Source organism: Rhagoletis pomonella, unplaced genomic scaffold (assembly GCF_013731165.1).
Source record: "Rhagoletis pomonella isolate Grant_MI unplaced genomic scaffold, Rhpom_1.0 Rhpom_scaffold_00001, whole genome shotgun sequence".
In the NCBI taxonomy this organism is placed as follows: domain Eukaryota; kingdom Metazoa; phylum Arthropoda; class Insecta; order Diptera; family Tephritidae; genus Rhagoletis; species Rhagoletis pomonella.
The window spans coordinates 28371007-28393908 of NW_023458555.1; the positions used below are offsets into that span (position 1 = coordinate 28371007).

Consider the following 22902-nt stretch of genomic DNA (forward strand, 5'->3'; position numbering starts at 1 on the left):
AAAAAAAATTAAGACCTGGAGATGCGGGGCATCGATCCCCGTACCTCTCACATGCTAAGCGAGCGCTCTACCATCTGAGCTACATCCCCGTTATAATTTCCTCGAACATTTTGCGCAGTCAAAATTCCATTTTATAGTAAAATAAAGAAGTAAAAAAAATACATTTTGGTTAAAAATACAATATCGCTGACCATGCGCAAGGTCGTTTGTTGGCACTCATTTAAAATGCAAGCCACGCTAGTATCGTTTACAGACGGCAACAGCACGTTTTCAATGCACCCACAAGTGTTAAAATCAGTCGAGATTATCATTCACAAAACCTGTAACAGATGTTCATTTGAATCTAATTCAATAAAATTGCATTATGCGTTTTTGTTATTTGAAATTTGCAGAACTACACCAAGAAAAAAGCAAATCGTTTTTTTTCAAACAGTCTTTTTCACTTTTTCCGTGTTAGCGATTTGACGTTTTTGAACAGAAAAGTAGTTTTTAAACAAATTTGAAATCAAACTTTAGGTACCAATTTGGGTCCCATTCTCAATTCCATATTGAAATTCCGATATGTTTCTCAGTTCGGTCTGCGTTGATTTCATTTCCGTCTTCTTTCACCAGACGGTCGCTGCGTTTTTTAGAATGGGTTCTGAAATGGATTGGTACATCCAGCTTGCCAATTTAAGTGTAAGCATTCCTCCGCATTAGCTTCCGATTTGTTGAATAGCTTTATCCAGGTTCGGGTTCCATTAGAGAGAAGCCTTAGTAAAGCCACCCGAGCGATGCGGGTGACAGGAGCAATAAGAACGTGTTCAACCGCGGGCTTAGAGTCGCCCTTAGGTTGGACCCCACACGAAATTTTTGCCCAAGCAGCAGCTTCAAGGAATTTGTAAATGGAAAATTCTGACAGTAATCTTAAAAACCAGACACAACATTAAGGTATTTTGAGCAAAATACCAGGTCCAGGAATCTGCGAGTTCTCCGAAGCTATGCCAAAGGAAATCTGCTTTGGAAGAAAATTTTAAGGAAAAATTCCATTTCGAGATGTCTAGTCAAATGTTTTACCAGAACCAGATCACAGAGGGATCAAATATGGAGCGCAGAGCAGGAGCAGGCGTCTATGGACCTGGCACCAAACGTTCTATTGCAATCGGTACTTGGTCCCCGGTCTTTCAGGCCGTGTTACCAGCAACCTCAATGTGTGCCAAACTGAACCTTGATAAGTGTTAAAAAAAGGAGCGTTTCTAGGTATCCTTTCAGATAACCAGACGGCCATAAGGGCGCCTTCCAATAGGACGATCACCTCCAGGCTCGTCAGGGGGTGCTTTAACACTATCCAAATCTTGTCAGCAAGGAACACGGTGTTACTATGTTTGGCACCAGGAGACTGCGGGATCGTGGATAACGAAGCCGCCGACGAATTGACAAGCGAAGGCTCTCATCTGTACTTGTGGTGCCGGAACCGTTTTGTTGACTCAGTTGGTCCTCCTCAAGGCTTATAATAAAATCGTGGGTAAACTAAGAATGCAGTTAGTACTGGCGAGAGGTAGTGTGCCTTAAACAGACTTTTCGGTTATCCTTTTGCTACGAAAGATATACGTACATCTTTTGAACAGAGCCGATATCAAGTTGCTTATTGACTACCTGACGGGCCACAATCAAATGCGTTCTTACATTTGCCGTCCTTGCCTTGAAGACGAAGCGACGTCAGAGCATATTATGTGTGATTGTCCGGCATTGGCCTCACTAAGACTGCAATGTCTCAGTTCTCCCACAGTCGATGCCCTTAAGGCTGGAAATTCGTCTAGCAAGAAGCTTTTGCAAGGCAGGCTAATAACATCTTGGGCCGTCAGCGTTAGGAACCTGCATAGGGATACAAAAGATCTTTTAGGTCGCGGTGTTCCTTCGTCTGTTCTACCTCCAAAAGACGTTCAACGGTTTTCAAGGCATCATTTGGGGACTAAATATGTTCAGCGTACTCTGTAGGGAGTTTGAGATGGTGTCTTCAAACCTACTGATCTCTGTTGAGGATGACAAACCAAACCGCGTATCCCTGAAAATTGAAGCCGTTGTCAAAGTAGTTGGTCTGCTTTATGGAAACTAATAGAGCTGAAATCACTCCTATCAAATTTCTTTGCTTCAAAGCAATTGTCATTAGAGAGCGCACCGTGTTATCAAAAACGCCTTGCATTCCGAAGAAGCAACCTACAGACAGCTCCTTATTTTCTGTATACGTTTTCATTTTTCGTGTAAGGCCTAGTAAGTATTTTTGTTCGTTTGAATTTTTTATAAAACATGTTAACCCTATATCTGCCGTTTTTTCAAAAGACCATTTTTAGTGGGAGTTAACGAGTTTAAGTCTTCTTTAAAAAATGGAGTTGCTATATTTCGAAGATAAGAGTTTTGTTTAAAGGCGATTTTAACATAAAATTATATGTGGTAAAATTGAATTTTTGTCCAAAAAAAATGGAAACCTCAACCCACTGTAAAAAATGTGTATTATAAGATGAAGTAAAATCTTCTTGGATTTTGACTACGACGTATGATTACTAACTTTTGGAGTGTGTCTGAGGCCCCTAAAAAGATTTGAAATAGGATAACAAACGTGTGCTATAAGATATACCAGGTAACTTCGTTGAAGTTGAATTGGTGGGAAAAAGTATTTTCCCGTCCGATATCAGTACCTATCCAAAAGCTATCGTCTCTGTATCTATGGCAACTCTGTCTCTGCTCACATACGAATATGTACAAACTTGTATCCACTTATAAATAATTTCTTTCTTTTTCCCACTCCCCAAAATTTCCCAGCGCGCGTTAATTCATTTACCTAATATCAGCCACTGCTGTAGTCCTATCCCTGCCGCTGTTCCATATCCACGCCATTGTAAAAGGTATAAATCAGACAATATGCCAATGTTTGTTTACTTGCTTTTTCATTTTCAACTTGGCTGTTAAGCAATTAAACAGCAAAAAACCTCGATCCCCATACGTGAAAGATTGTGTGTTCATATAAAAGTATACATATACGCGAATATGGTGGCACTGGCGTCATTCGCTCAAATACAGCGGTTGGGTGTGCTGAAGGTAGTAGGTAGCGCAAGGATATGCCAATGATACATGGCGTGCTATTTATGACGACAGCTTTTGTTTTAATTTTTAAACGAAAACATTAGTGATATGTAGCGACTCACACACATACATATCTACATACAAGGCAAGAAACAGCGAGCAAGCTGACAGACAGGCTAGCTAGTTGAGGCGAAGATTGTTCGACCCAACGGCGTTTATTTGTTGTTTACAAAAGCAACTTTTGAACTTGGTCCTCAGTGATGTTTTTGACGACAATGACATGGAGATGCGCCTGGCCACCCACCATGCAGCAGCAGCAAATGCCTCAAGAGACTGCCTGCCGCAGCTACTTTCAATGAAATAGAGTTGCTCAACAACCAGTTGTTGCTGTACACCGTTGCCAGCATACAGGGAGGGGAAGGCAAGTATTGAAATGTGTTGCGTTTAGAAATTCCGTACAGTTGTTGTGCCATTCCATACAGCTTGGTGTTGTTTTTGTTGCTGCTGCTGCCGCTTTATTACCAAACAAACAAGGCATATCGCATAGCTTGCGCCACAGCTTCTGTATTCGCCGCAAATCGTCCCACCCAAAGGAGATACTCCAGTACCCGGAATGTTGTGGATTTGCAATTCCCTTTGCATATCTCTATGTTCATAGGTATGTAAGTATGTACATACATACTCGTATATTCATATGTTTAGTTGCATATGTGATAAATGATTTCGACAGTAAAACATTGTTGGCGCCCACCTTGCGCGCGACGCATTTGACGGCTGTTTCCCACATAAAATTTGTTTTCGGTTTGTTAGGAAAAACAACAAATATTACTCCATTACAACGATTCTTTTCATTGTGGTTGAATTGATACATATAGGTAGTCTGTACGAGGGCAATTTAAAACGTCAGTGATTTTTTTAATAAAACACATAGGTTAGGTTAGGTATGCCGGCCAGCCATTATGTGGCTTCGCAGAGACCATTAAGGTCCAAAGCGTTACCGGAAACTACGACCACTTTGCACAGCTAATCACTACGTACCAGGAGCAATGTTGAAGAACATCGCAGTTCTCTTGGCAAACTGAAACAACTTGTTATACCCGGCCTTGGTGGCGGCTTCCAGATTAGGTAGAAAGCTTGCTCCCACTAGACTAACCTGTAGTCTACTCCACTGTCTCTTCCTGCGATTCCAGCAGGCGACACCCACCGGAAGCCTAGCATCCTCCCTCTTGAGGGAAAGGAGAAAATTCGTGCTTCATGGCATTCGCTCTGCACATAACCCTGGACACCTTGTGGTCTTGCATTTTATTCCACGCCTTCTGCGTCTTCCGGATCATTGACCGGTCGAGTTCCCGTTTAATCGCTTGGAAGGAAATCAGCACCTTATCTATCAGCATGATTTCCCTCTTCGTTGTCCGCGACTACGTCACCATTGGTATGTAGCAAATTCAGAGCTCCTATGCACTCCGCCACACTTCTAATCGAAGTGTTGTGGAAGTAGTACCTTTATTGCAGCCTGACTGTCTATATAGAGATTCACCTACTGGTTTTATGGAGTACCGTTCAGTAGCTCCGCCGCCTTCCTTGTGTCCAATACCTCCGCCTGGAAAATGCTGCAATACTTTGGCAACTTATAGGATTTGTTGAGGCCGAGCTCTACGCATACGACTGTCGTCCCTACGCTCTTCTCCATCTTCGATCCGTCTGTATAGACATTCACGGAGCCAGCACTCATCATGATCTGACGTCAGCTCTCGACCTCTACGGTGGCTTCGAAGTTCGTCCCAAAGTGCAAATCGTCGACGCTATACTACTGTGACCGTAAGACCTGCACACAAACTGATCCGTAGCATAAAGCCTGCTTGCAGTTTTTGACGCTATATTCTTGGCCGACAGGTCCGCCGGCAACAGATGCAACAGGGTGTAGAGTGCCGCCGTCGGTGTAGTCCTAAGTACCCCTATCATAATAAAAGACTCAACATAGCCTCCTTTTAGCTCAATACATTTAGTTCAGCGTTTTTACGATTTTTTTAATTCCATCCAAATAGTAATAGGTCTTCAAAAGAAGCGCCCAGCATTCCTTTGGGTTTAAAAAGATTTGTACATTGAATTAAATAATTTTATTCGTCAACCAAACAAAAAATAAATTGTATTTGTGATTTCAATTTTCTAGCAAATCAATTTGATTCGGGATTTTTCCAACAAAAAAAATTTTTTTTATATAACGCAAACACGACTTTCGAGTTTTTTTCCAATGCAAATCAAATCTCAAATAAAGTTTATTTGTCCGACCAAGCAAATCACAAATAAATTTTACTTCTTTTCAATTTTACTTCTGTTCAACGAATCAAATCATAAATAAACTTTATTTTTTGTTTAGTCGATTAATCAAATAACTAATCAAAAATCTTAATGACACAACCCTGAATGATCCAATTTCAAGGAAAAAAAAATAAATTCTCTCGAAAAGTGGTCATCTAATATTTTCAAAAATATATATCATTGGAGATGCGGGGCATCGATCCCCGTACCTCTCACATGCTAAGCGAGCGCTCTACCATCTGAGCTACATCCCCGTTATAAAATTGGAATCTTTTACGTTAAAGCGTTTCACGAAAAGTGCATGGCTAAACATAATCAAAACGACAATTAAAAGCAATATCATTGCTGCATATGTATGTATCAGGGATGTTGCGAATATTTTCATTCGCATTCGTCATGCGAATGATTCGCATCATTTTACCCATTCGCATTCGCATCAAATGCTACGAATGTTTTGCGAATGCGAATGTGTACATGAGCAGAGAGTCCACTCTAATATTTATAATATGTTTAACCAGGGTGCGGACAATAACCGGCTGTTAGCTTCAGGCGCTAAACAGTTAAGTAGTATATCAAGCAACATTGATGGGCCTTCAACATATACTGATAAAAGTCTTATAAGCAACATAGAAATAATTTTAGATTCCTCCAGCGAAAGCGAAGGCTCGACTGTAGAATCTAGAGACATTAAAAAATGTGAAATTAAAGCTCAATTAAAGGCCTATCTTAAATAAAAATGAGCTCATCTCGGTGAAAATCCTCTAGGTTGGTAGGAAATGAAACTAAAATGCGACAAATCGACACATCTGGTCCAAAAATTTTTGAGCGCTCCACCCGCCATCGTTCCAAGTGAGCAATTATTCAGTGCAGCTGGCCTTATATACGAGCCTCTACGAAATCGCCTCATGGGAGAAAAAGCAGCAAAATTACTGTTTTTGAAATATAATATGCCCCTTTTGAACTTTGACTACTAGATTAAAGCACTGTATAGGTTAAGCACTCGTTCAATGTTCTAATAATTTACAAAATTTTTAAGTAATAAAAACGATGACTTAAGTTAATAATAATAATAATAGATTGGCCCTTACACATATGTTAGTGTCTGGCCGAGCTTCTCCTCATTTGTGGCGTGCGCCTTGATGTTGTCACACAAAGCGGAAGGACCTACAGTCTTACGCCGACTCCGAACGGCGATTGTATTTTTATGAGAAGCTGTTTTTTCATGGCAAAAATACACTCGGAGGTTTGCCATTGCCTGCCGAGGGCCGACCGCTGTTAAAAAACCTTTTATTTTATTTCTTGCGATGTTGCTTTGACCAGGGCTTGAACCCAGGTGCTGATGAGTGAAAGCGCGCACTGCTTACCACTACACCACAGCGGCCGACAGATTATAGCTTATTTAATATTATTTCTAACATTCGCATTCGCACAATCGCATTCCTAAAATTCACATTCGCGAAAGCGAAGATATGACATTCGAAACATCCCTAGTATGTATGTACGAGTACATTGTTTTGAATTAAAAATGCAAGTAACGCACGCATTTTGGTTGGTTCCATTTATATGCAATGCATGAGAGTGAAGACCGCCCTAAAAGTTGGCTAAAATGCTAAAATGAACAACAGCTTAACTAGTTATAAGTTAATTTTATGTTTCAATTTCTATGTTCAAAGTAGTTGTCTATTTAAATGGAGAAACTCGAGATTAGATAACTATATCGATATACTGCTGACAATTTGCACGAAATTTAATTCTAGTGTAACTTTTCCTTTTTCGGTTTAAAATCAGCCACCGCAAATAACGATTATTATAAGCTTTTATTTAACTTGGTCATCCCGCGCAAATCGCGGAAATTTCCAATCGATTTTAAACTGACTTCCCGACAAGTTAGAGACTTGAAATTTTCAGCATAGTTCCAATCACGATGACAATGCAATTTAAACAAAAATGAATTCCCCATATGGTCCAATAGTAAGATTTATGGCTAACAGAGCGTAATTTGCCAAAGAACGTAAAACCACTATAAAATTGTTAAAGCTGCCGGCGCGCCGCGGCGGTAGTGTAGCAAAGCTATTTGTTGCAAATTCTAGATATCAACCTAGTCTAGATATGAACCTCGTTGTAGGCATCATATAAAGGCGATACAATTAGAAGACTCCAGATGTCGCCCCGCCAGAAGAAGTTAAATATTGCGCCTAAATATATGCCATGCTACAGCTGAAATGGACGACACGCCAATTTTTTAAATAAAATTAACTGGTGCTATATGTACATATGTATGTTTATACAAAACGTAAGCAAACAACATTTTGCTTGCCAAGTCTTCTGTTCTCTTTCATTGCAAGTTGAATTATTTTAATATCTATTGCAAAATTTTGTACATAAAATAAAATAACACTTTTTAATATACAACGCTTTTATAAATGGACTAAAAATTAGAAAATAAAATAATGTAAAAAAAATATTTTTTAAAAACAAGCTTTTAAAATTTTCTTGCTAAAAAATCATTTGTTACACTACTTCATTTTATTCCTTTGATTGTACAGGTTAAATAAAAGCTTGTTTTTAATAAATATTTTTTTTACATTATTTTATTTTTTAAATTTCACTTAAAAAAAGCACACTAAGTAAAAAGTAAACCAACATATTAGTAGTCCCCTTGCAAAGTGTCCCATGTAAAATTTTTTCGAGTTTTAGTTGTTGGTGGTCAACGTACCAGTATTTAAAGTAGTTTCATGTCCACTAACAATACAGTGCAAAATCCATATATATTCTGAAAAAAATAGCATCAAATGTTAGTTACTCTAGCAAAAGTCGCTATAATACTTACTGTATGTATACATACACTTTCAAAAGTCGCTATAATATTTATTGTACGTATTTATACAAGTTCGAAAGTCTTCATCTTCTGATGAAGTTAGAAAACTGCAAGAAAACGTGGTAGGTTCGGTGCCTAGTGGAAGACGTCGTAAAAAAGAAGTGGACCAATCTTCATGGAAGAGAGAACGCGAAAAGCTAAAAAAAAGATAGCTATGTAAAAGTTACTATTTCAAAACTCTTAGGCTCTTATTTATCCAAATTTTCAGATAATAAAAAACAAGATAAAATTTGGATTTTACTTGTTGTAGACGTTTTTTTTTTAATTTATGGCTTACTATTATAAAATCACATAACGCTGTTTGCAAGTGAAGTACTCATATATGCTTTTTGTTATTTCGAATATCGTCAGCGGCAATGATTTTATGTGCTGAGTATGAGCTACTTCGGCCGTTGGAATTAAAGCGAAAATAAAATTTTCCTTTTTTACTCCTACGCGTTTCAACGCATTTCGCGCCTTCCTCAGGGAGTCTGCTTTATTTGAACGATAAACAATAAACAATAAACATGGTTAACAATTATCATAACATACACATCAGAATTTGAAACTCACACGCTTTTTAGGTCTATTTATTGCTCAGAAAATAACATTGATTTTTTAGTTCGATTTTTGCTTGGGAACATAAAACTCAAAAAATAACGATTACTTTCGGAGCTCTATATTTTTTTTGAGAAATAAATAAAACTCAGGTTATTTTTTTCAATAAAAGTTATAACCGTTATGGGACCATGTTTAAAATTCTTTCGAAATTCGAATCCTAATGCTACTTAAATTTTTATTCTTTGTGAAAAGAGCAAGAAAGAACGCCGCGATTGCTTCACTGTTCATTTTTATTTCTTTTTACCATCATGTCAGTTTAAAAAATGTCTTTTTTTGCTTAAAACAATTAAACAGTAATTTAAGTGTCTTAGCAAATGTTTAATTACGCAATACGACTGCCAATCTTAATAGGTACTTTCCTGCCCATACACTCCCAAAGAGTGAAATGTAATCTTCTCCCATACATATGCCAGCCATCACAGTCGTTGTGCTCATTTAAAGCTACGAAACAAGAAAACACTTGTTTCACAAAGTTGAAAATTACCTCAAGCTGTTGCACATCAACCCTTCTACACGCGTGTCTATGTACAATTTTTGAGACAAGAATTACTACAGTTATATTATTATTTTATCAAGCCAAACATGAATCTACACAAGCAACAATTAGTTTCCCCCACCGAGCCGCATTGAAGCTCCAGCTCATTTACCACCGCTTGTTCTAAATGGGTGGGTGCCTCCCGCCTGCCTTACCTTAAGCTTTTCAGCTTAGTTATCCAAGAAAAAGCAAAAGAGTTACAAACGTTGCGCTTGTCTCGTATTTATGAGTCTCATAAAACTCAATGTTACACGCGAAATTAATGTCAACTGTGGCATTTGTATTGTACGCTCTTTACACACGCTTTGTGGCAAGTTAACTTTTACCATTTTTCCCCAAATCAGCAAACACCATATCCCCTTTTTATAACTTCTACACCTGGCGACGCACAACTTTTTGTTGTAATTTTAATTTTCATTGTCATTTAACTTGCTACTTGTTTGTTGCTATTAAAGCAGTCAGAGTAGAGTAGTACATTTTTAAGTTGTCTCGTTTTGTTGTTGGCAAAATATTTATCGAGCACTCGTGAGCGCTTTCGCAGCACTTTCGCATTCTACTCGAAAGTGTTCCCAAAGTATTTGTATTCCAAAACTAAGTGTTTGCTTGCACTCCCATCGCTCACACCATCCGCCACTTACTTTTCCCACAACTTCTTTACACACTTTTTACCTGCTTGTCTTATTCTTATTACCCGCATTACTCCTTAACAAATATTTTAAGTCACGTATTTGACAGAGACTTTTTAATTGACTTCGCTGTCGCTGTGTGACAGTATTTCTACGTCGAATCAGTTGTTCACAAATTCGAAGCTTTTGTGAATGACTGTACAGCGAGCTCATGCACGTCTACAAGTTCATTAAATATTGTCCTCTTCCAAGTTGCTCTCTTCTATTTATTTAAATAAAAAAAAAAGAAATTCTTTCCAGCGTCCCTTCGATCTGCGTTGACGCAAATTTCCGTTTGACTTTTCGCTGCTCATTATGTCAGAATCACATTTTTATGTTACATACCTCACCTCCGCCGTCTTGTTTAGCAAAAATGTGCGATTTCTTAAGTATACATAAAGCTGGGTGTGAATTAAGTTGACAAAAGGAATCCTTTTGCAATCAAGACCAAATAAATTTCTTGAGTTGTGGTCAAACGTTTCTTGCATATTAAAATTTTTTGGTAAAATGAAAAGTGAATGTGTGGTGCGACTGAGCAATATATGCCCGTATGTATGTATGTATGTAAATAAATATCCCAGCTAGCAAAATATTCGGAAACGTATCTGAATATAAACAATTTTCGTAAATAAATCGGATTTTTCATCCGTTTTCTGATTAAATTTTCTTTAATTTTTCTGATACGTTTATATACATATACTAGGCGACAAATGAAAGTGTACACCTTGTTCTAATATAATATTCACAATCATTTTCATAAACAATTATTTTTTATTAACAATTTTTGAAAATATAGTTCATTCTATAATGTAAATCATATAAATAAAGTTGCACACTTTATATAAAGTTCACAAAAATTAAAAAAAAAAAATCATCAAAATTTTCAACTTTTTATTCAGAATTTATTCTATTTTACTCTCATGAATTTCAAGTTTCAAGCATCAAAAAGATCGCGTTGATTTTTCAGAATTTTTTTTTGTGACGAATTTTTGCACTTCTTTCCATATAAGAATGAATTTCTTATGAAATAAAATGCGCCAGACCGTTAGCAACAAAATTTCGAAAAATCAACGCCAGTTGTTGTAAATTTCACTTGTTATAAAACCGCAAAAAAACCGCAAATGCAGTCTCAAAAAATATCTCAAAAATCAACGCGACTTTTTAGCAGGTTGAAACTTGCACTTCATAAGACTAAAATGAATAGGCTACAAAACTGCATAAATACTCAAAAATTTTCCAGAAATTCTGAATAAAAAATTGAAAATTTTAATGAAATTTTTTTGAATTTTTGTAAACTTTATCTAAAGTGTGAAACTTTAATTTACATGGTATATACTATATTTTCATAAATAATCAATGAAAAAAATTTTTCATGAAAATAATTGTGAAATTTTTCTTGAAAATAATTGTGAATATTATATTAGAACAAGGTGTACACTTTCATTTGTCGCCTAATGTATGTATGTATTTGGTGGCCTACAAAAAATTCATCAGTCAAATCTGATTAAAAAGTTGAAAATTTCATGACCTTTGCACAATATTTTTATAAAAAATTAACGGAAAGATAGGACTAAAAATTGCTTTCATATATTGTATTCTCTGCGCCAATACTTTTGCCGTAAGTGTAGGTTCGATCAACATCTAAAACTAGTAAAACTAACAGTGATCGCAAATACTCCCTTAACAAAAGCTTACTGATTGTTTTGTTTCAAACTTGGAAAGGAATCAAAGTGATTTTTTTTAATATTAACAATGCTATGGCTGATATTTTAATTTTGGTGATATACATTAAACAAAATTTTGGATGTCAATTTTTTCGTTCGTACACGCTTTTTTGTGCACTTCACAGATGCTTTTTCTAATTCGTATATACACAAAACAAAAATTTTATTATCATTTTAACATGATGCCTCTGACAGGATTCGAGCCAGGACATTATGGAAGTTAGCAAATAACAGCAAGCATTTATCCACACCCAGCTACAACCGTTCTGCAAATTTGTCTTCAAATGTTCCACTTGAATTAATTTTCTTCGTCTTTTGATTTTATTCTTCACTTCACAGATGCTTTTTCGTAATTAAGAAAACCCAAAAACAAAAATACATAAAAATGAAAATAATCACATGTTGCAATCTAATGGCATTCGAACGCGAACCTGCTGGAAGGTAACAAGTAACAGCAAGCATCTCTACACGTTTAGCTGCGGCCAGATATACAAATGTGCTTTGAACTGTTCAACTTCAATTACATGTATTACAATCGGTGTATTTACCATAGAAAAATTAAAATAATATCTTGGTTGAAAAACTATTGTGCTTTTGGCTCAGTGTATATATATTATGGAAATAATTAGTTCGAGATGTGCGATCTACTTTTTTGATATACATATATATATATATATATATATTGCAGTATTTCCTATCAATTTAGGTTAAAATCACTTGCCCAAAGGCGCCACTGTAGCCATAGCCATTATCTTGCAAGCAGTGTGCACCATGGATAACATGATTCAAATAATTTTCCTTAAACAAAGCGATACAAAATCAACTTTATATAAATTTTCCTATGTATTTATATCGTATGTACATCTCGTCGCCTGAAATCAAAAAAATTCATAACCCACCTGAATTACAAAAGGACGTAAAAAAACAAAAAATCCAAAATTCACTTTTCACAGGGTTATTACACCTCAGAGTGCACTTTTTCTATAATAAGCAACTAATAAAAATATTAAAACAATATGTAAAAAACAAAAAAAAAGTGCTTCCTGGAGATGCGGGGCATCGATCCCCGTACCTCTCACATGCTAAGCGAGCGCTCTACCATCTGAGCTACATCCCCGATACGAAACTACCCAATTTTTTAAATAAACTATTAATTTCGGATTGGCATACAAAGCTAAATATATACATACATACATACATACATACATACATACATACATATGTGCATTGGCTTACCACAAATGACACCTAAATAAAAGACAAAACTAAAAAAAATGCTTTTTAGTATGCTAGCAATGCTCGAATTAAAGTTTGTAGTAACAATAACAATGCAATTGTTCAGCATAGTGTATTAATTCATTAAGATTTTGATGTAATCGTTAGATGGTTCCAAGACACCGAAATGGAAAGACATATGTGTGTATTAGGACGGGTCGAAAAACGCAGAATGTTTGATACGAAAGTTGTATAGGTCTTGAAAGGGCTATTTTGATCTCTTATTCTGGAAAAGAAATCCGATTTATCTGCGAAAAATTTAAAATAAGAGTGTAAATACGAATTTTTCAAATTTTTACAACGACTTATGTTGATCAAATCCGGAACTTATTTCCGCTCATAAAATCATAAAAAATAAATTGGGCAAATTAAAACTAAGTTAAATTCAATATTTTTATCAATTAATCTTTATTTCCTACTTAATTTATTAATTGATTAAAATATTGATGTTACTTACTTTTACTTTACCCTATTTATTTTTTTATGATTTTATAATAGGAAATAAGTTCCGGATTTGATCTACAGAAGTGTCGTTGTAAAAATTTTAAAAAACGATATTCCCACTCTTATTTTCATTTGTTCTAGAGTAAGGTATTAATTAGTACCTTTTAGGACCTAAACAATTTTCGTATCAAACAGTTTGTGTTTTTCGACTCGCCCTAATATGATATCTATTCATGCTTTAAGTTGTTGCAGAGAGATTTTGTTGGTTGCAAAAGCATTGCAATTAGTTGCAATAGCCCTAGAACCCTGGTTTCAAATTTGTTCAATTCCAAGAACTCGCTTACCTTATCCTGACTAACCTCTGCCTTAATATTTCACTATCGTGGTCCGCAATTCAAGTTATAATCATGAATTTTTCTCAGTATAGCAAAAATCCGTAGCTATAAAGAGTTACATATATAGTAGTGATTAGGGTGGAGCGGAAAGAAAAAAATTTACGATTTTTCTAAATTCTAAACAAATAATTCTAGGTATGCATTTTTTAGGCCATTGAATTTAGTATAATAAAGTACAAGTTTAAAGTGGCTTACAAATTCCGCAGATTTTTTTTTTAATTCTTGTTGTTTATGTTTTTATATGGAGAAAATAAGCAACAGCGTAAATGGTCGAAAATCAAAGGTAAGTCTTATCTTCTTCAAACTTGCAATTTATTATTGTAAAACGGCATACCTAGAATTTTTCCAAAAATTATTTTGATAAATTACGTTATTTATTATGAATTTACAAATAACTCAATATTTCCATCAAGAAGGGTGACAGAAAATACTAACCGATCTTAAAGCAAATAGGATTTTGTATTGACGACGATAGGCAACGATTTCCCGCTGTTAAAATTTCGAAACGCAAAATTTCAATTTTTCTTAATAAACAATCAAGGTACAAAGCTCAATAAAAATATTAAAAACAAAATGTTAAGAAGCCACAATAACATTGATAAATGCAAAATTTTTTGTTACCGCCCCACCCTAGTATTGATGTTCCTCAACAATTCCGACGAAGCACATTTCTTCAAACTTTGTATAAAAATTATTAAAATTCGACAAATTTTCAAACTTTTTATGCAGACTATTTAGGAAAATTTTTGGTATGCAGTTTTGTATAATAATGTACAAGTTTCATTTGGCTATAAAATACCGTTGCTTTTTAAGATTTTTTTTTTTGCCGACGGTGGCACGCATTTTTCCCCATACAAAGTGTGCTCGACAATTTTTTTATGTGGAAGAGAATGCTTAGTATCGTCAACAAAAAAAAATTGTCAAAAATCAGCGTTATTTTCTAGCCCCATGAAACTCACACACACAAAAATTAAATGGGCTACGAAACTGCATACCAATATTTTTTCTACAAATTCTGAATAAAAAGTTTGAAAATTTGTCGAATTTTTATAATTTTTGTTCAAAGTTTGAAAAGCGGATTTATATGATGTTTGTTGAATACTTACCTGGGCTTTCATAAAAAAAAAATATTAAACATAAATAAACTAAAGAAATATAAGCAAAATTATTCAAGGTACGACGAGTCTAATATTTCTGCCGTCAGTGTATGTATACTGAATCTGTGGCTATACGGAACGCCATACAATTTTTACGAATATTTAGAAATCAATAAACCCCGAAACTAACGAATGTACGCATTACAAATGCAACTTCAATAATTGATGAAATGAAACTTCGCCTCGTTCAAGTATCTCTACCAAGGCGCGCGAAAGTTTTCTCTCGTGAATTCTTACCACTCCTCAGCAGTAATTTTTACAAATCACATTTAGTTCTTACAATATAAAGTTCACTTTCACACGTCTACATGTAAGTACATACTATGTACATTAGGGTTATGATTTTTTTTTAGATTTAAATGCCTGTGGTGGCAAACGATGAACTTTTGTATACATTTCCAAAAAATAACAACAATTTTGATAAATTATAAAAAAAAACTCTCGCGCATAGCGAAATTTATTATCAGTTTCTAAGTGGAGAAAATTAATATTCAAACATGTTTTTCTTCTCAAAAGTTTTATGGTTTTATTAAAGTAAAATAGATTCGTGGATTTAGTGCTGATACACATCGTTTTTAAATCAAAACTTGGTAGGCAAAAAGGAATTTCGGTCGATTTTTTATACTAGGTATGGGGCTTTGCCATGCAACAGCCTTGTAAATGAAATGATAGTGTGCGCGGGAGGTATTTTCACGAACCAACAAAAATATCGCCAAAAAAGTAATATATGGACAAAAGTTTATTAAATGCAAGCACAGGCAAATCAAAATTTGAAAAAAAGCGTAAAAAAATCATAATCCTAATGTACATATGTACATAAGTTTGTAAGTATTTAAATCACCTTGAAAATCCTTTCAATGTTCCGACCAAAGTCTTGTTGCAGTCAAATTATGTATTCACAGCGAAATTTTTAATTAGTTCAGAAAGGTGCAAATGAACGAGATTTGTGGTTGTGTACGCGGAAACATTTGCTTTCGTAAGGAGACATTCTTTTTTATTTTACTTTCTCACGTACTCCAACTTCAGAATGCCAAATTTCTTGCTAGCATATTGCACAGACTTCTCAAGGTTATAAATTTTAAATTTGTTAAATTTATCCGCGACTCTTTGTTTCTATTCGTTTTCTTACCTTCACTTGCCAAAAGTGTGTAGGTGCCAGCGAGGAGAAGTAGTGGTCGAAATTTATAGAATTTGTAGCACGTTACGAAATTACATTAATTATTCTTTTGTTGTTTTGAAGGGGAAAAATGTAATGCGCTTTTTGTTGGCAGTAGAATTTTTTTCACAAGGTTTAATTTAGGTGAACGCAAATTAATGGCTGGAGGGGTAAATACAAAAATATGAAAACAATTCACAGGGCGTTTTACATACATACATAAGTAAATACTGTAAAAATTTACTAACATTTGCCAGGCTCTTATTAACTGCGTGTATAAAAGCCTTTTGTTGGAAATTCAAATAGCAACGATTCGCTCTTGAGTAAAGAGAACGTCCTATTTTTGATGATGCAGTGAAACCCGCTTAAGTATCTAAAAGCTTAAACAGACGGCACCGTTGATCCGGATCAACTCGTTAATTCAGAGTTATCTCGAGAATTAACTGCATTTAATCCGGATTAAGTCCTAGAGTTAATTCCCAAACTTAACTCGGATCAAGGGAATATTCGATGACAACACTGATCAAAACTCAGAGAGCGTAGAATACAGAGAAAGTGCAAAACTAGTATGGACATATACCTTTTAATCGGTAAAGCGAGAAAAAATTCGGGGATGCTTTATTATAGCCCATTCAAAAATTGTGCAGATTTTAATCGACTAAGAATTCGCGTTGATTTTTGAAAATATTTTTTTTTTGCTGACGGTGCTGCTCGTTTTCTCCGTATAAAAAATGTCCGAACATATACTTTGTACGGAACAAAATGCGTAACAACGTCAAATAAATGGTTAAAACTTATAGAGCAGTAGTGTCCCTATTTATGTGACCACCACTGTAAATTTAATGTTTTATATATATATATATTTTTTTTTCATTTACAGCCGACGATATAATTATTATGGTCCATCACACAGAGATTACACAGGAGACCGCCCGCGAAATAAGGTAATTATAATAATTAAGCAACATTCTCCTCTAAGCATACTGCTATGTTCTAAAAATAAATACGCCATTCTCTAACGAAATTTTCTAAAACAACTTTCAGTATATGAACCCATCAGAGCCATATCATCGACCAAATATTATTTTTTCGCAACGGTCTGATCCACCTTACTACCGATCACAATGGAACTTAAATAGATATAAAAATGGACCGAATAATAGAAATAACAGTCGTTGGATAAATAATTCTATGTATAATAATAATTCCAATAACTGCAATACTAATTCAAAGTATGAAAAAAATGAGACAGGTAGGAGAAGGGATAATTCAGTACCACCATACAGTAATGAATCTGATAGAAAATCACTGAGTTCTCAAAATATTACAAATACAACAGAAACCGCAAAAACCGAAAGAAGATCAGAATCTACACCAGCTGCTAGTAATCGAGTTGCTGTTACAGAAGAATCAAAAATTGTTGAAAACGTAGGTGTTAAAAACTCAACTCAGAACACTGTTACCGAGAAGGATAAGAAAAAATCAGATAATGTAATACCAACGCAAATTCGTAAACTAAACGAAGTAAGAACTTCGCCGAGAAAGAGACCGCCTAAAAAAGATTCAAAAAATGCCAGCAAAGTTAATGAAAAAAGTTTTAAATTAACACCGAGTAGTGCCAAGGCAAAAAACTCACCTAAAACAGGCAGTGAGATTTCAAGGAAAAATCCAAGTGGCAGCAACTTAGCGAAAGATAAAGATAAAATTGCGGTAGCTGAGAGCAGTGAAGTTAATACAAAAACTAACGAATTGAAATTAACATCAGAAAATGTGACGAAGAATAGAGAAGATAGTTTAACGGTAGAAACTCCTACAGACCAAGTCAGTACAGAATCCACAGAAAATAATTCGCTGAAGTTACCACCCGTAGTGTGTGCAAAACAAAGTGACAAAGTTAATAAAAAGATACTCGCCGTAAAACCAAAAACTGCAAAAGAAAGCTGTCAAGCGAAAAGTAGAGACGTTTCCAAAGGAAGTAAAGATAAAGAACCGACCATCAGTTCAAAGACTAAAGTAACGAAAAACACTGAAAAAAAACCTATTGACGTAAAACAACCTACGAAAGAAAATAAGACTGATATTGAAAAAGAAGGTGACGTAGTGATAAATATAAGTGCAGTTAGCGGAAGCTCCAAGAGCTTACAAATCGAAACGAATGAGTCAGCTATAAATACAGTAAATGTTCGCATAGAGTCCGAGGAAATTACCGCAGCTCCGGTGCCTGAAATTCCATGCATTGAAATCGATTTAAACACATCAGACTCATCTGAGAACCGGGAAGGTATTGATGAAGAAATCTCCAGCCTTGAATGCAAAGTTTCACCCATTAAAGAACCCAGTGATAAGCCACGAATCTCTATAATTCCCTTATCTCGACTTATACGAAACGAACTCATCGAATTAACGGATGACTCAAGTGTAGCCGAGCTCGAAGATGCGCCTGCACCCGTAATAGCTACGAGTACACCAACCAAACGCGTCTGCCGACCTAATCTTGTGAAGAGACGTCGACAAATTTCGACTTGTAGCAACTCCAGTGGTACCACAGAAAATCTGATTGAAAAGGTTGCCGGTATGGATAAGTTCGGCATCAAGCAGGTAATAAACAGCAGTGGAACACGCTTCGATGAGGCGTTAAAAGCGCAGGCACGCAAACGTTTGCGCGAAGAGATACGCAAGCAGTTGAAGTCAATGAATCTGGAAGCGGCAAAAGATTCAGAGGATGTAAACTTTGTGCCCGATGATATTGTCGATGCTATATGTATACCAGATATAGTATTGGAGGAGATACGTAAAGCGTTTGGCATAGAAATATTTTATAAAAAAGACGCGCAGCCAACAGATAATCCGCTGGACGAAAGCGCCGCAAATGTAGTCGAAATCGCTGTAGGCGAAGGGGGGAATGTTACGGCAATAAATGCCTCGCCACCACTACAGGAAAGTCTTGTAGAGACGACGTCAACAGCAGTGCAGCCAGTTGTAGAAAGTGCTTGTAATGCTGATAATGCGAAAAAAGACGCTGCAAAAGAGACAACAACACAAAATGAAGTGGGACAAACAATGCAAAATGAAGTAGTACAAACAGCACCACAACCAATACATAGTTGCCACAACGAGCAGGCGGTAATCGAAGACCAAAAAGATCCAAAGCTAACGGAAACAGTTAAAGCGCCTACGGCGGCTGAAGGCGAAAAAAAGCCAACGGAAAAACCTACAAAGAAGCACCAGAGTTCGACGTCGCGGAAACATAGTCGCAAAAAGACGCTCAAAGATGTAATACTGGTCGAATCGTCATCCTCTTCGAGCAGTACGTCTTCTTCCAGCTCCAGCTCGAGTAGCAGTTCCGATAGTGAATCTGAGACTTCAGCCAGAAGTGTTTCATCATCGGTAAAACGTCGACGACTAAAACTGCGTGTAGATGCGCAAAATGTTGTCGAAAGCTTTGAGAAGCTCATATTGCCCAGCATCAGCGAGAGTTTAAAAGCTCGTTACCGCAATAAGTTTTCGAACTCCACATATACGCGCCTACATTTCATCTCGTGCATCTGTACTAGCGAATATAATACGCGAAAATTCACTAAACCTGAAATTGCGAAAATACAATCTAATTTAAAATCAGAGGATCGGACTGTTGCTTTGGAGTTTCTTATGCGTGAAATCGTCAGTGTTTTCAACAAGCAAAAAGAGGCAGCAAAAAAAGAGCGTAGCAGTAACAGAACAAGAAAGGAGACCGAAAGTAGTCCTGACAAGCCGCAATCAAGCAGGGCACATGCAGAAGATGCAAGCCGACGGTATGACGCAGGCGGCGATAAAGCTAATGGAATTTCCAAACAACAAGCAGTTAAAGGCAGCAGCAGCAGCAGCAGTCGTAGTCGCAGCGGCAGCGGCAGCACCAGCAGCAATAAGAAAAGTGCCAATGCAGCAGAAAAAAATGATGTTGGAAAAAATTACGTGCAATCACAGCGAACACCAGTGCCATCACCAACGAAAAATCCACATCAAAGTGTGAATAGCCAAGCATTAATGAACACAAGCGCGTCAGATGGGGTAAGAAGGAAAAGTGCTGGCAATGCAAAAACCGCAGATGAGGCGGCGGCGGCGGCGGCGGCTGGTGGTGGGAGGCGTAAAACAAGCGCAGATACAGCCACTGAAACGCGCAACAATTTACATGAAATGAGCAACACCACTAATCAAGAAGATTCTAATGGCAAATCGTTGGCGAGTGCGACAACACGTCAGCAGCTGCCGACTACTACCAGCACCACAATCACCACCACCAACGCCGAAGGTATTGCAACAGCGAATGAACAACAATTACACAATAGCATTTTCGAAAGCACCAACACCCCCGCGCCGTTAAATGAGTCGAGCAGCAGCATAGGCCTGCATTCTCCTCCCGCTAATCGCTCATTACTTGATAACAAGCTCAGTGGTAGTGGCGCGTCAAATCTTTTAACGGGATTTGAGCACAGTATCAACGGGCTTTTTGGCATGCCCAGCGTGCCATCTTTGATCTCTAGCACACTATTTCCCAATGTAGATTTAGAAGCATTGCGGCAGCGTAATATCTTAGGTGAATTCGTAGTGAATAATCTACGTGAATACGATATGAAGTTGATGGAATTGCATAAACGTAAAATGTTCATCGAAGAGATGATACTCAAATTGCAAAGGGACAAAATGGAAGTGGATATGCAAACAATGCAATTGCAAAATGAGAAATTCTTCTTGCTTAATACCGCCATGACAGCAGCGGCCAGTGAATTGCCGAAACGCGAAGCCGCCGCCGCTGCAGCCGCTGCTAGAACATCATCTTTGTCGCCACCAGGCGCGTCGACAGCGCCACACTTAGATGCACAACCACCTCAACAAGAGCTCCCAAATGGCAACGCGCGTACTATGCAGAGCACAAACGCAAATCAGCGTAAGCGTAAAGCTAACGATAATATTGGCTCAAATGCTAAGCGAAAACGCGGTCCACGTAAGCGTGGTGGTGCCGCAGCTGCTAAAAAGCGAGCTAATAAATCAAAATTACCAACTGAAACGGTCCAAATGCCAACACCCACAGCTACTCAAAAGACTCCTGCAGTTGGTGCAGCTACGCGCGAACGCTCTCCGAGTCCAATCGTTTCAGATATGGAACAGACTGTGAGTGATGTAGAACCACCATTCAATTTTGCAGATATGCCCTGCTCTACTATTGATGTTAGAAGTCCAATGACACAGCTACATTTATACGAGCGTTGGTTAGTAGCCACTGGTGAAGATGGCCGCTTGTATCAGTTTTGCGCTAGGACACTCAAAATGGAAAAGGAATTCGCCAAACACAGTGAAAATATTACACATTCCTATTTGTGCTGCGAAAAGAAAGTGCTATATACAACATCACTTGATGGGTATTTGAAAAAGACGTCTTTGGAGGTAAGTTTGAAAAATGACAAGTATGTATATTATATTTTTATGGCGATGCTAGTAGTTGAAATAGGAAAGCATTTATTGTGGAACGATTTTCCGTTATCCCTCTACAATTTCGGTTTGGAGACCAAACTATTTTCTGCCGTGTGCAATCTTCATAGGAATACTATCACCGTAAGCCCTTATTTCTGATCATTTGAATCAATTCTTTACACCTTTTTTTTCTTATCTGCACAGGCCAGAGTTTCCAGTAGAGCTCTTGTTAATCGACTAGTCGATTAATCGGTTAGTCGATTACCAAAAATTGTCGAATTCGCGTAATCGACTTACCCATCTTTTTCTAACCGCTCACAAGCAACCAGTCGACTAATCCGTCAGTTTTCGATCAGTGGTTTCAGTGAAACTTCTTTTGCGTTCATTTCGGAGTAAATGCAAACATCGATGTAACGAAAAAGCAACACAATCGTTGAACTCTAATTTCAAACTGCAATGAACAGAAAAAGCGTCAGTAGAAGGGAGGCGCTGGCGGGGGTGGTTTACTAAGATTTACATTAATTTTAAGATTTCGGTTAAGTTTCAAATTGCGGTTGAGATTAGTTTTGAGATAAAGATTGGGATTAAGATTCAGATTCAGATTGCGGTAGAGATTAAGATTGATATTGGGATTCAGAATTAGATTAAGAATAAGATTAGAATTAAGATTCAGTTAAAGAGTTAGGTTAAGATTGAGGTTAAGGTTAAGATTAGGATTAAGATTAATATTAAGATATGGATTGAGATTAAGATATGGATTGAGATTAAGTTAAATATTGAGTTTAAGATTTAGATTAGGATAGAGATTAAGATTAAGATTAAAATTAAGACTGGGAATAAGGTTAAGATTAAGATTGATATTGAGACTATTATAATTTAATTTACGATTAAGATTGAGATTGATATTTAGATTAAGATAAATATGATTTTTTATTAATATGCAGAAAAATACTGCTACAATATGGTGAGCTATACGGGTAGTAGGATAAAGAAGTTTCACTTCAGCGGCGCGTGAGGTGCATACACAATTTTTTTTTTAATAGTCTGAATCCATCGTAGTCCGATTTTCGTAAAATCTACTTAAATACAATCACGGAATTCGAATTGCTAAGAACTCACGCATTCAAAGTATATGCTACGTTCGTAGCTATTGCTATTTATTGATAGCATTTTCGTAGTTTTCACGAAAATTCGGACTAGATGGATTCAATGATAGCCCTGACTAAGTTTATTGACAAATCCCAAC

General features: G+C 36.6%; 1 protein-coding gene and 2 non-coding genes across 3 annotated transcripts in view; 1 reads left to right on the forward strand and 2 right to left on the reverse strand.

The window, feature by feature from the left end:
* Window positions 1–22902, forward strand: part of LOC118741950 (serine-rich adhesin for platelets) — a 52271-nt gene that overhangs the window by 17002 nt on the left and 12367 nt on the right. The window contains exons 2-3 of the mRNA XM_036473919.1: window positions 17089–17152; window positions 17253–21629. Coding sequence (XP_036329812.1) covers window positions 17089–17152; window positions 17253–21629 — 4441 coding nt within the window. The remainder of the gene's footprint in view (window positions 1–17088; window positions 17153–17252; window positions 21630–22902) is intronic.
* Trnaa-agc lies at window positions 5561–5633 on the reverse strand. Its single transcript has one exon. It is a non-coding gene; the product is annotated as a tRNA-Ala (tRNA).
* Window positions 12826–12898, reverse strand: Trnaa-agc. The gene has a single exon. It is a non-coding gene; the product is annotated as a tRNA-Ala (tRNA).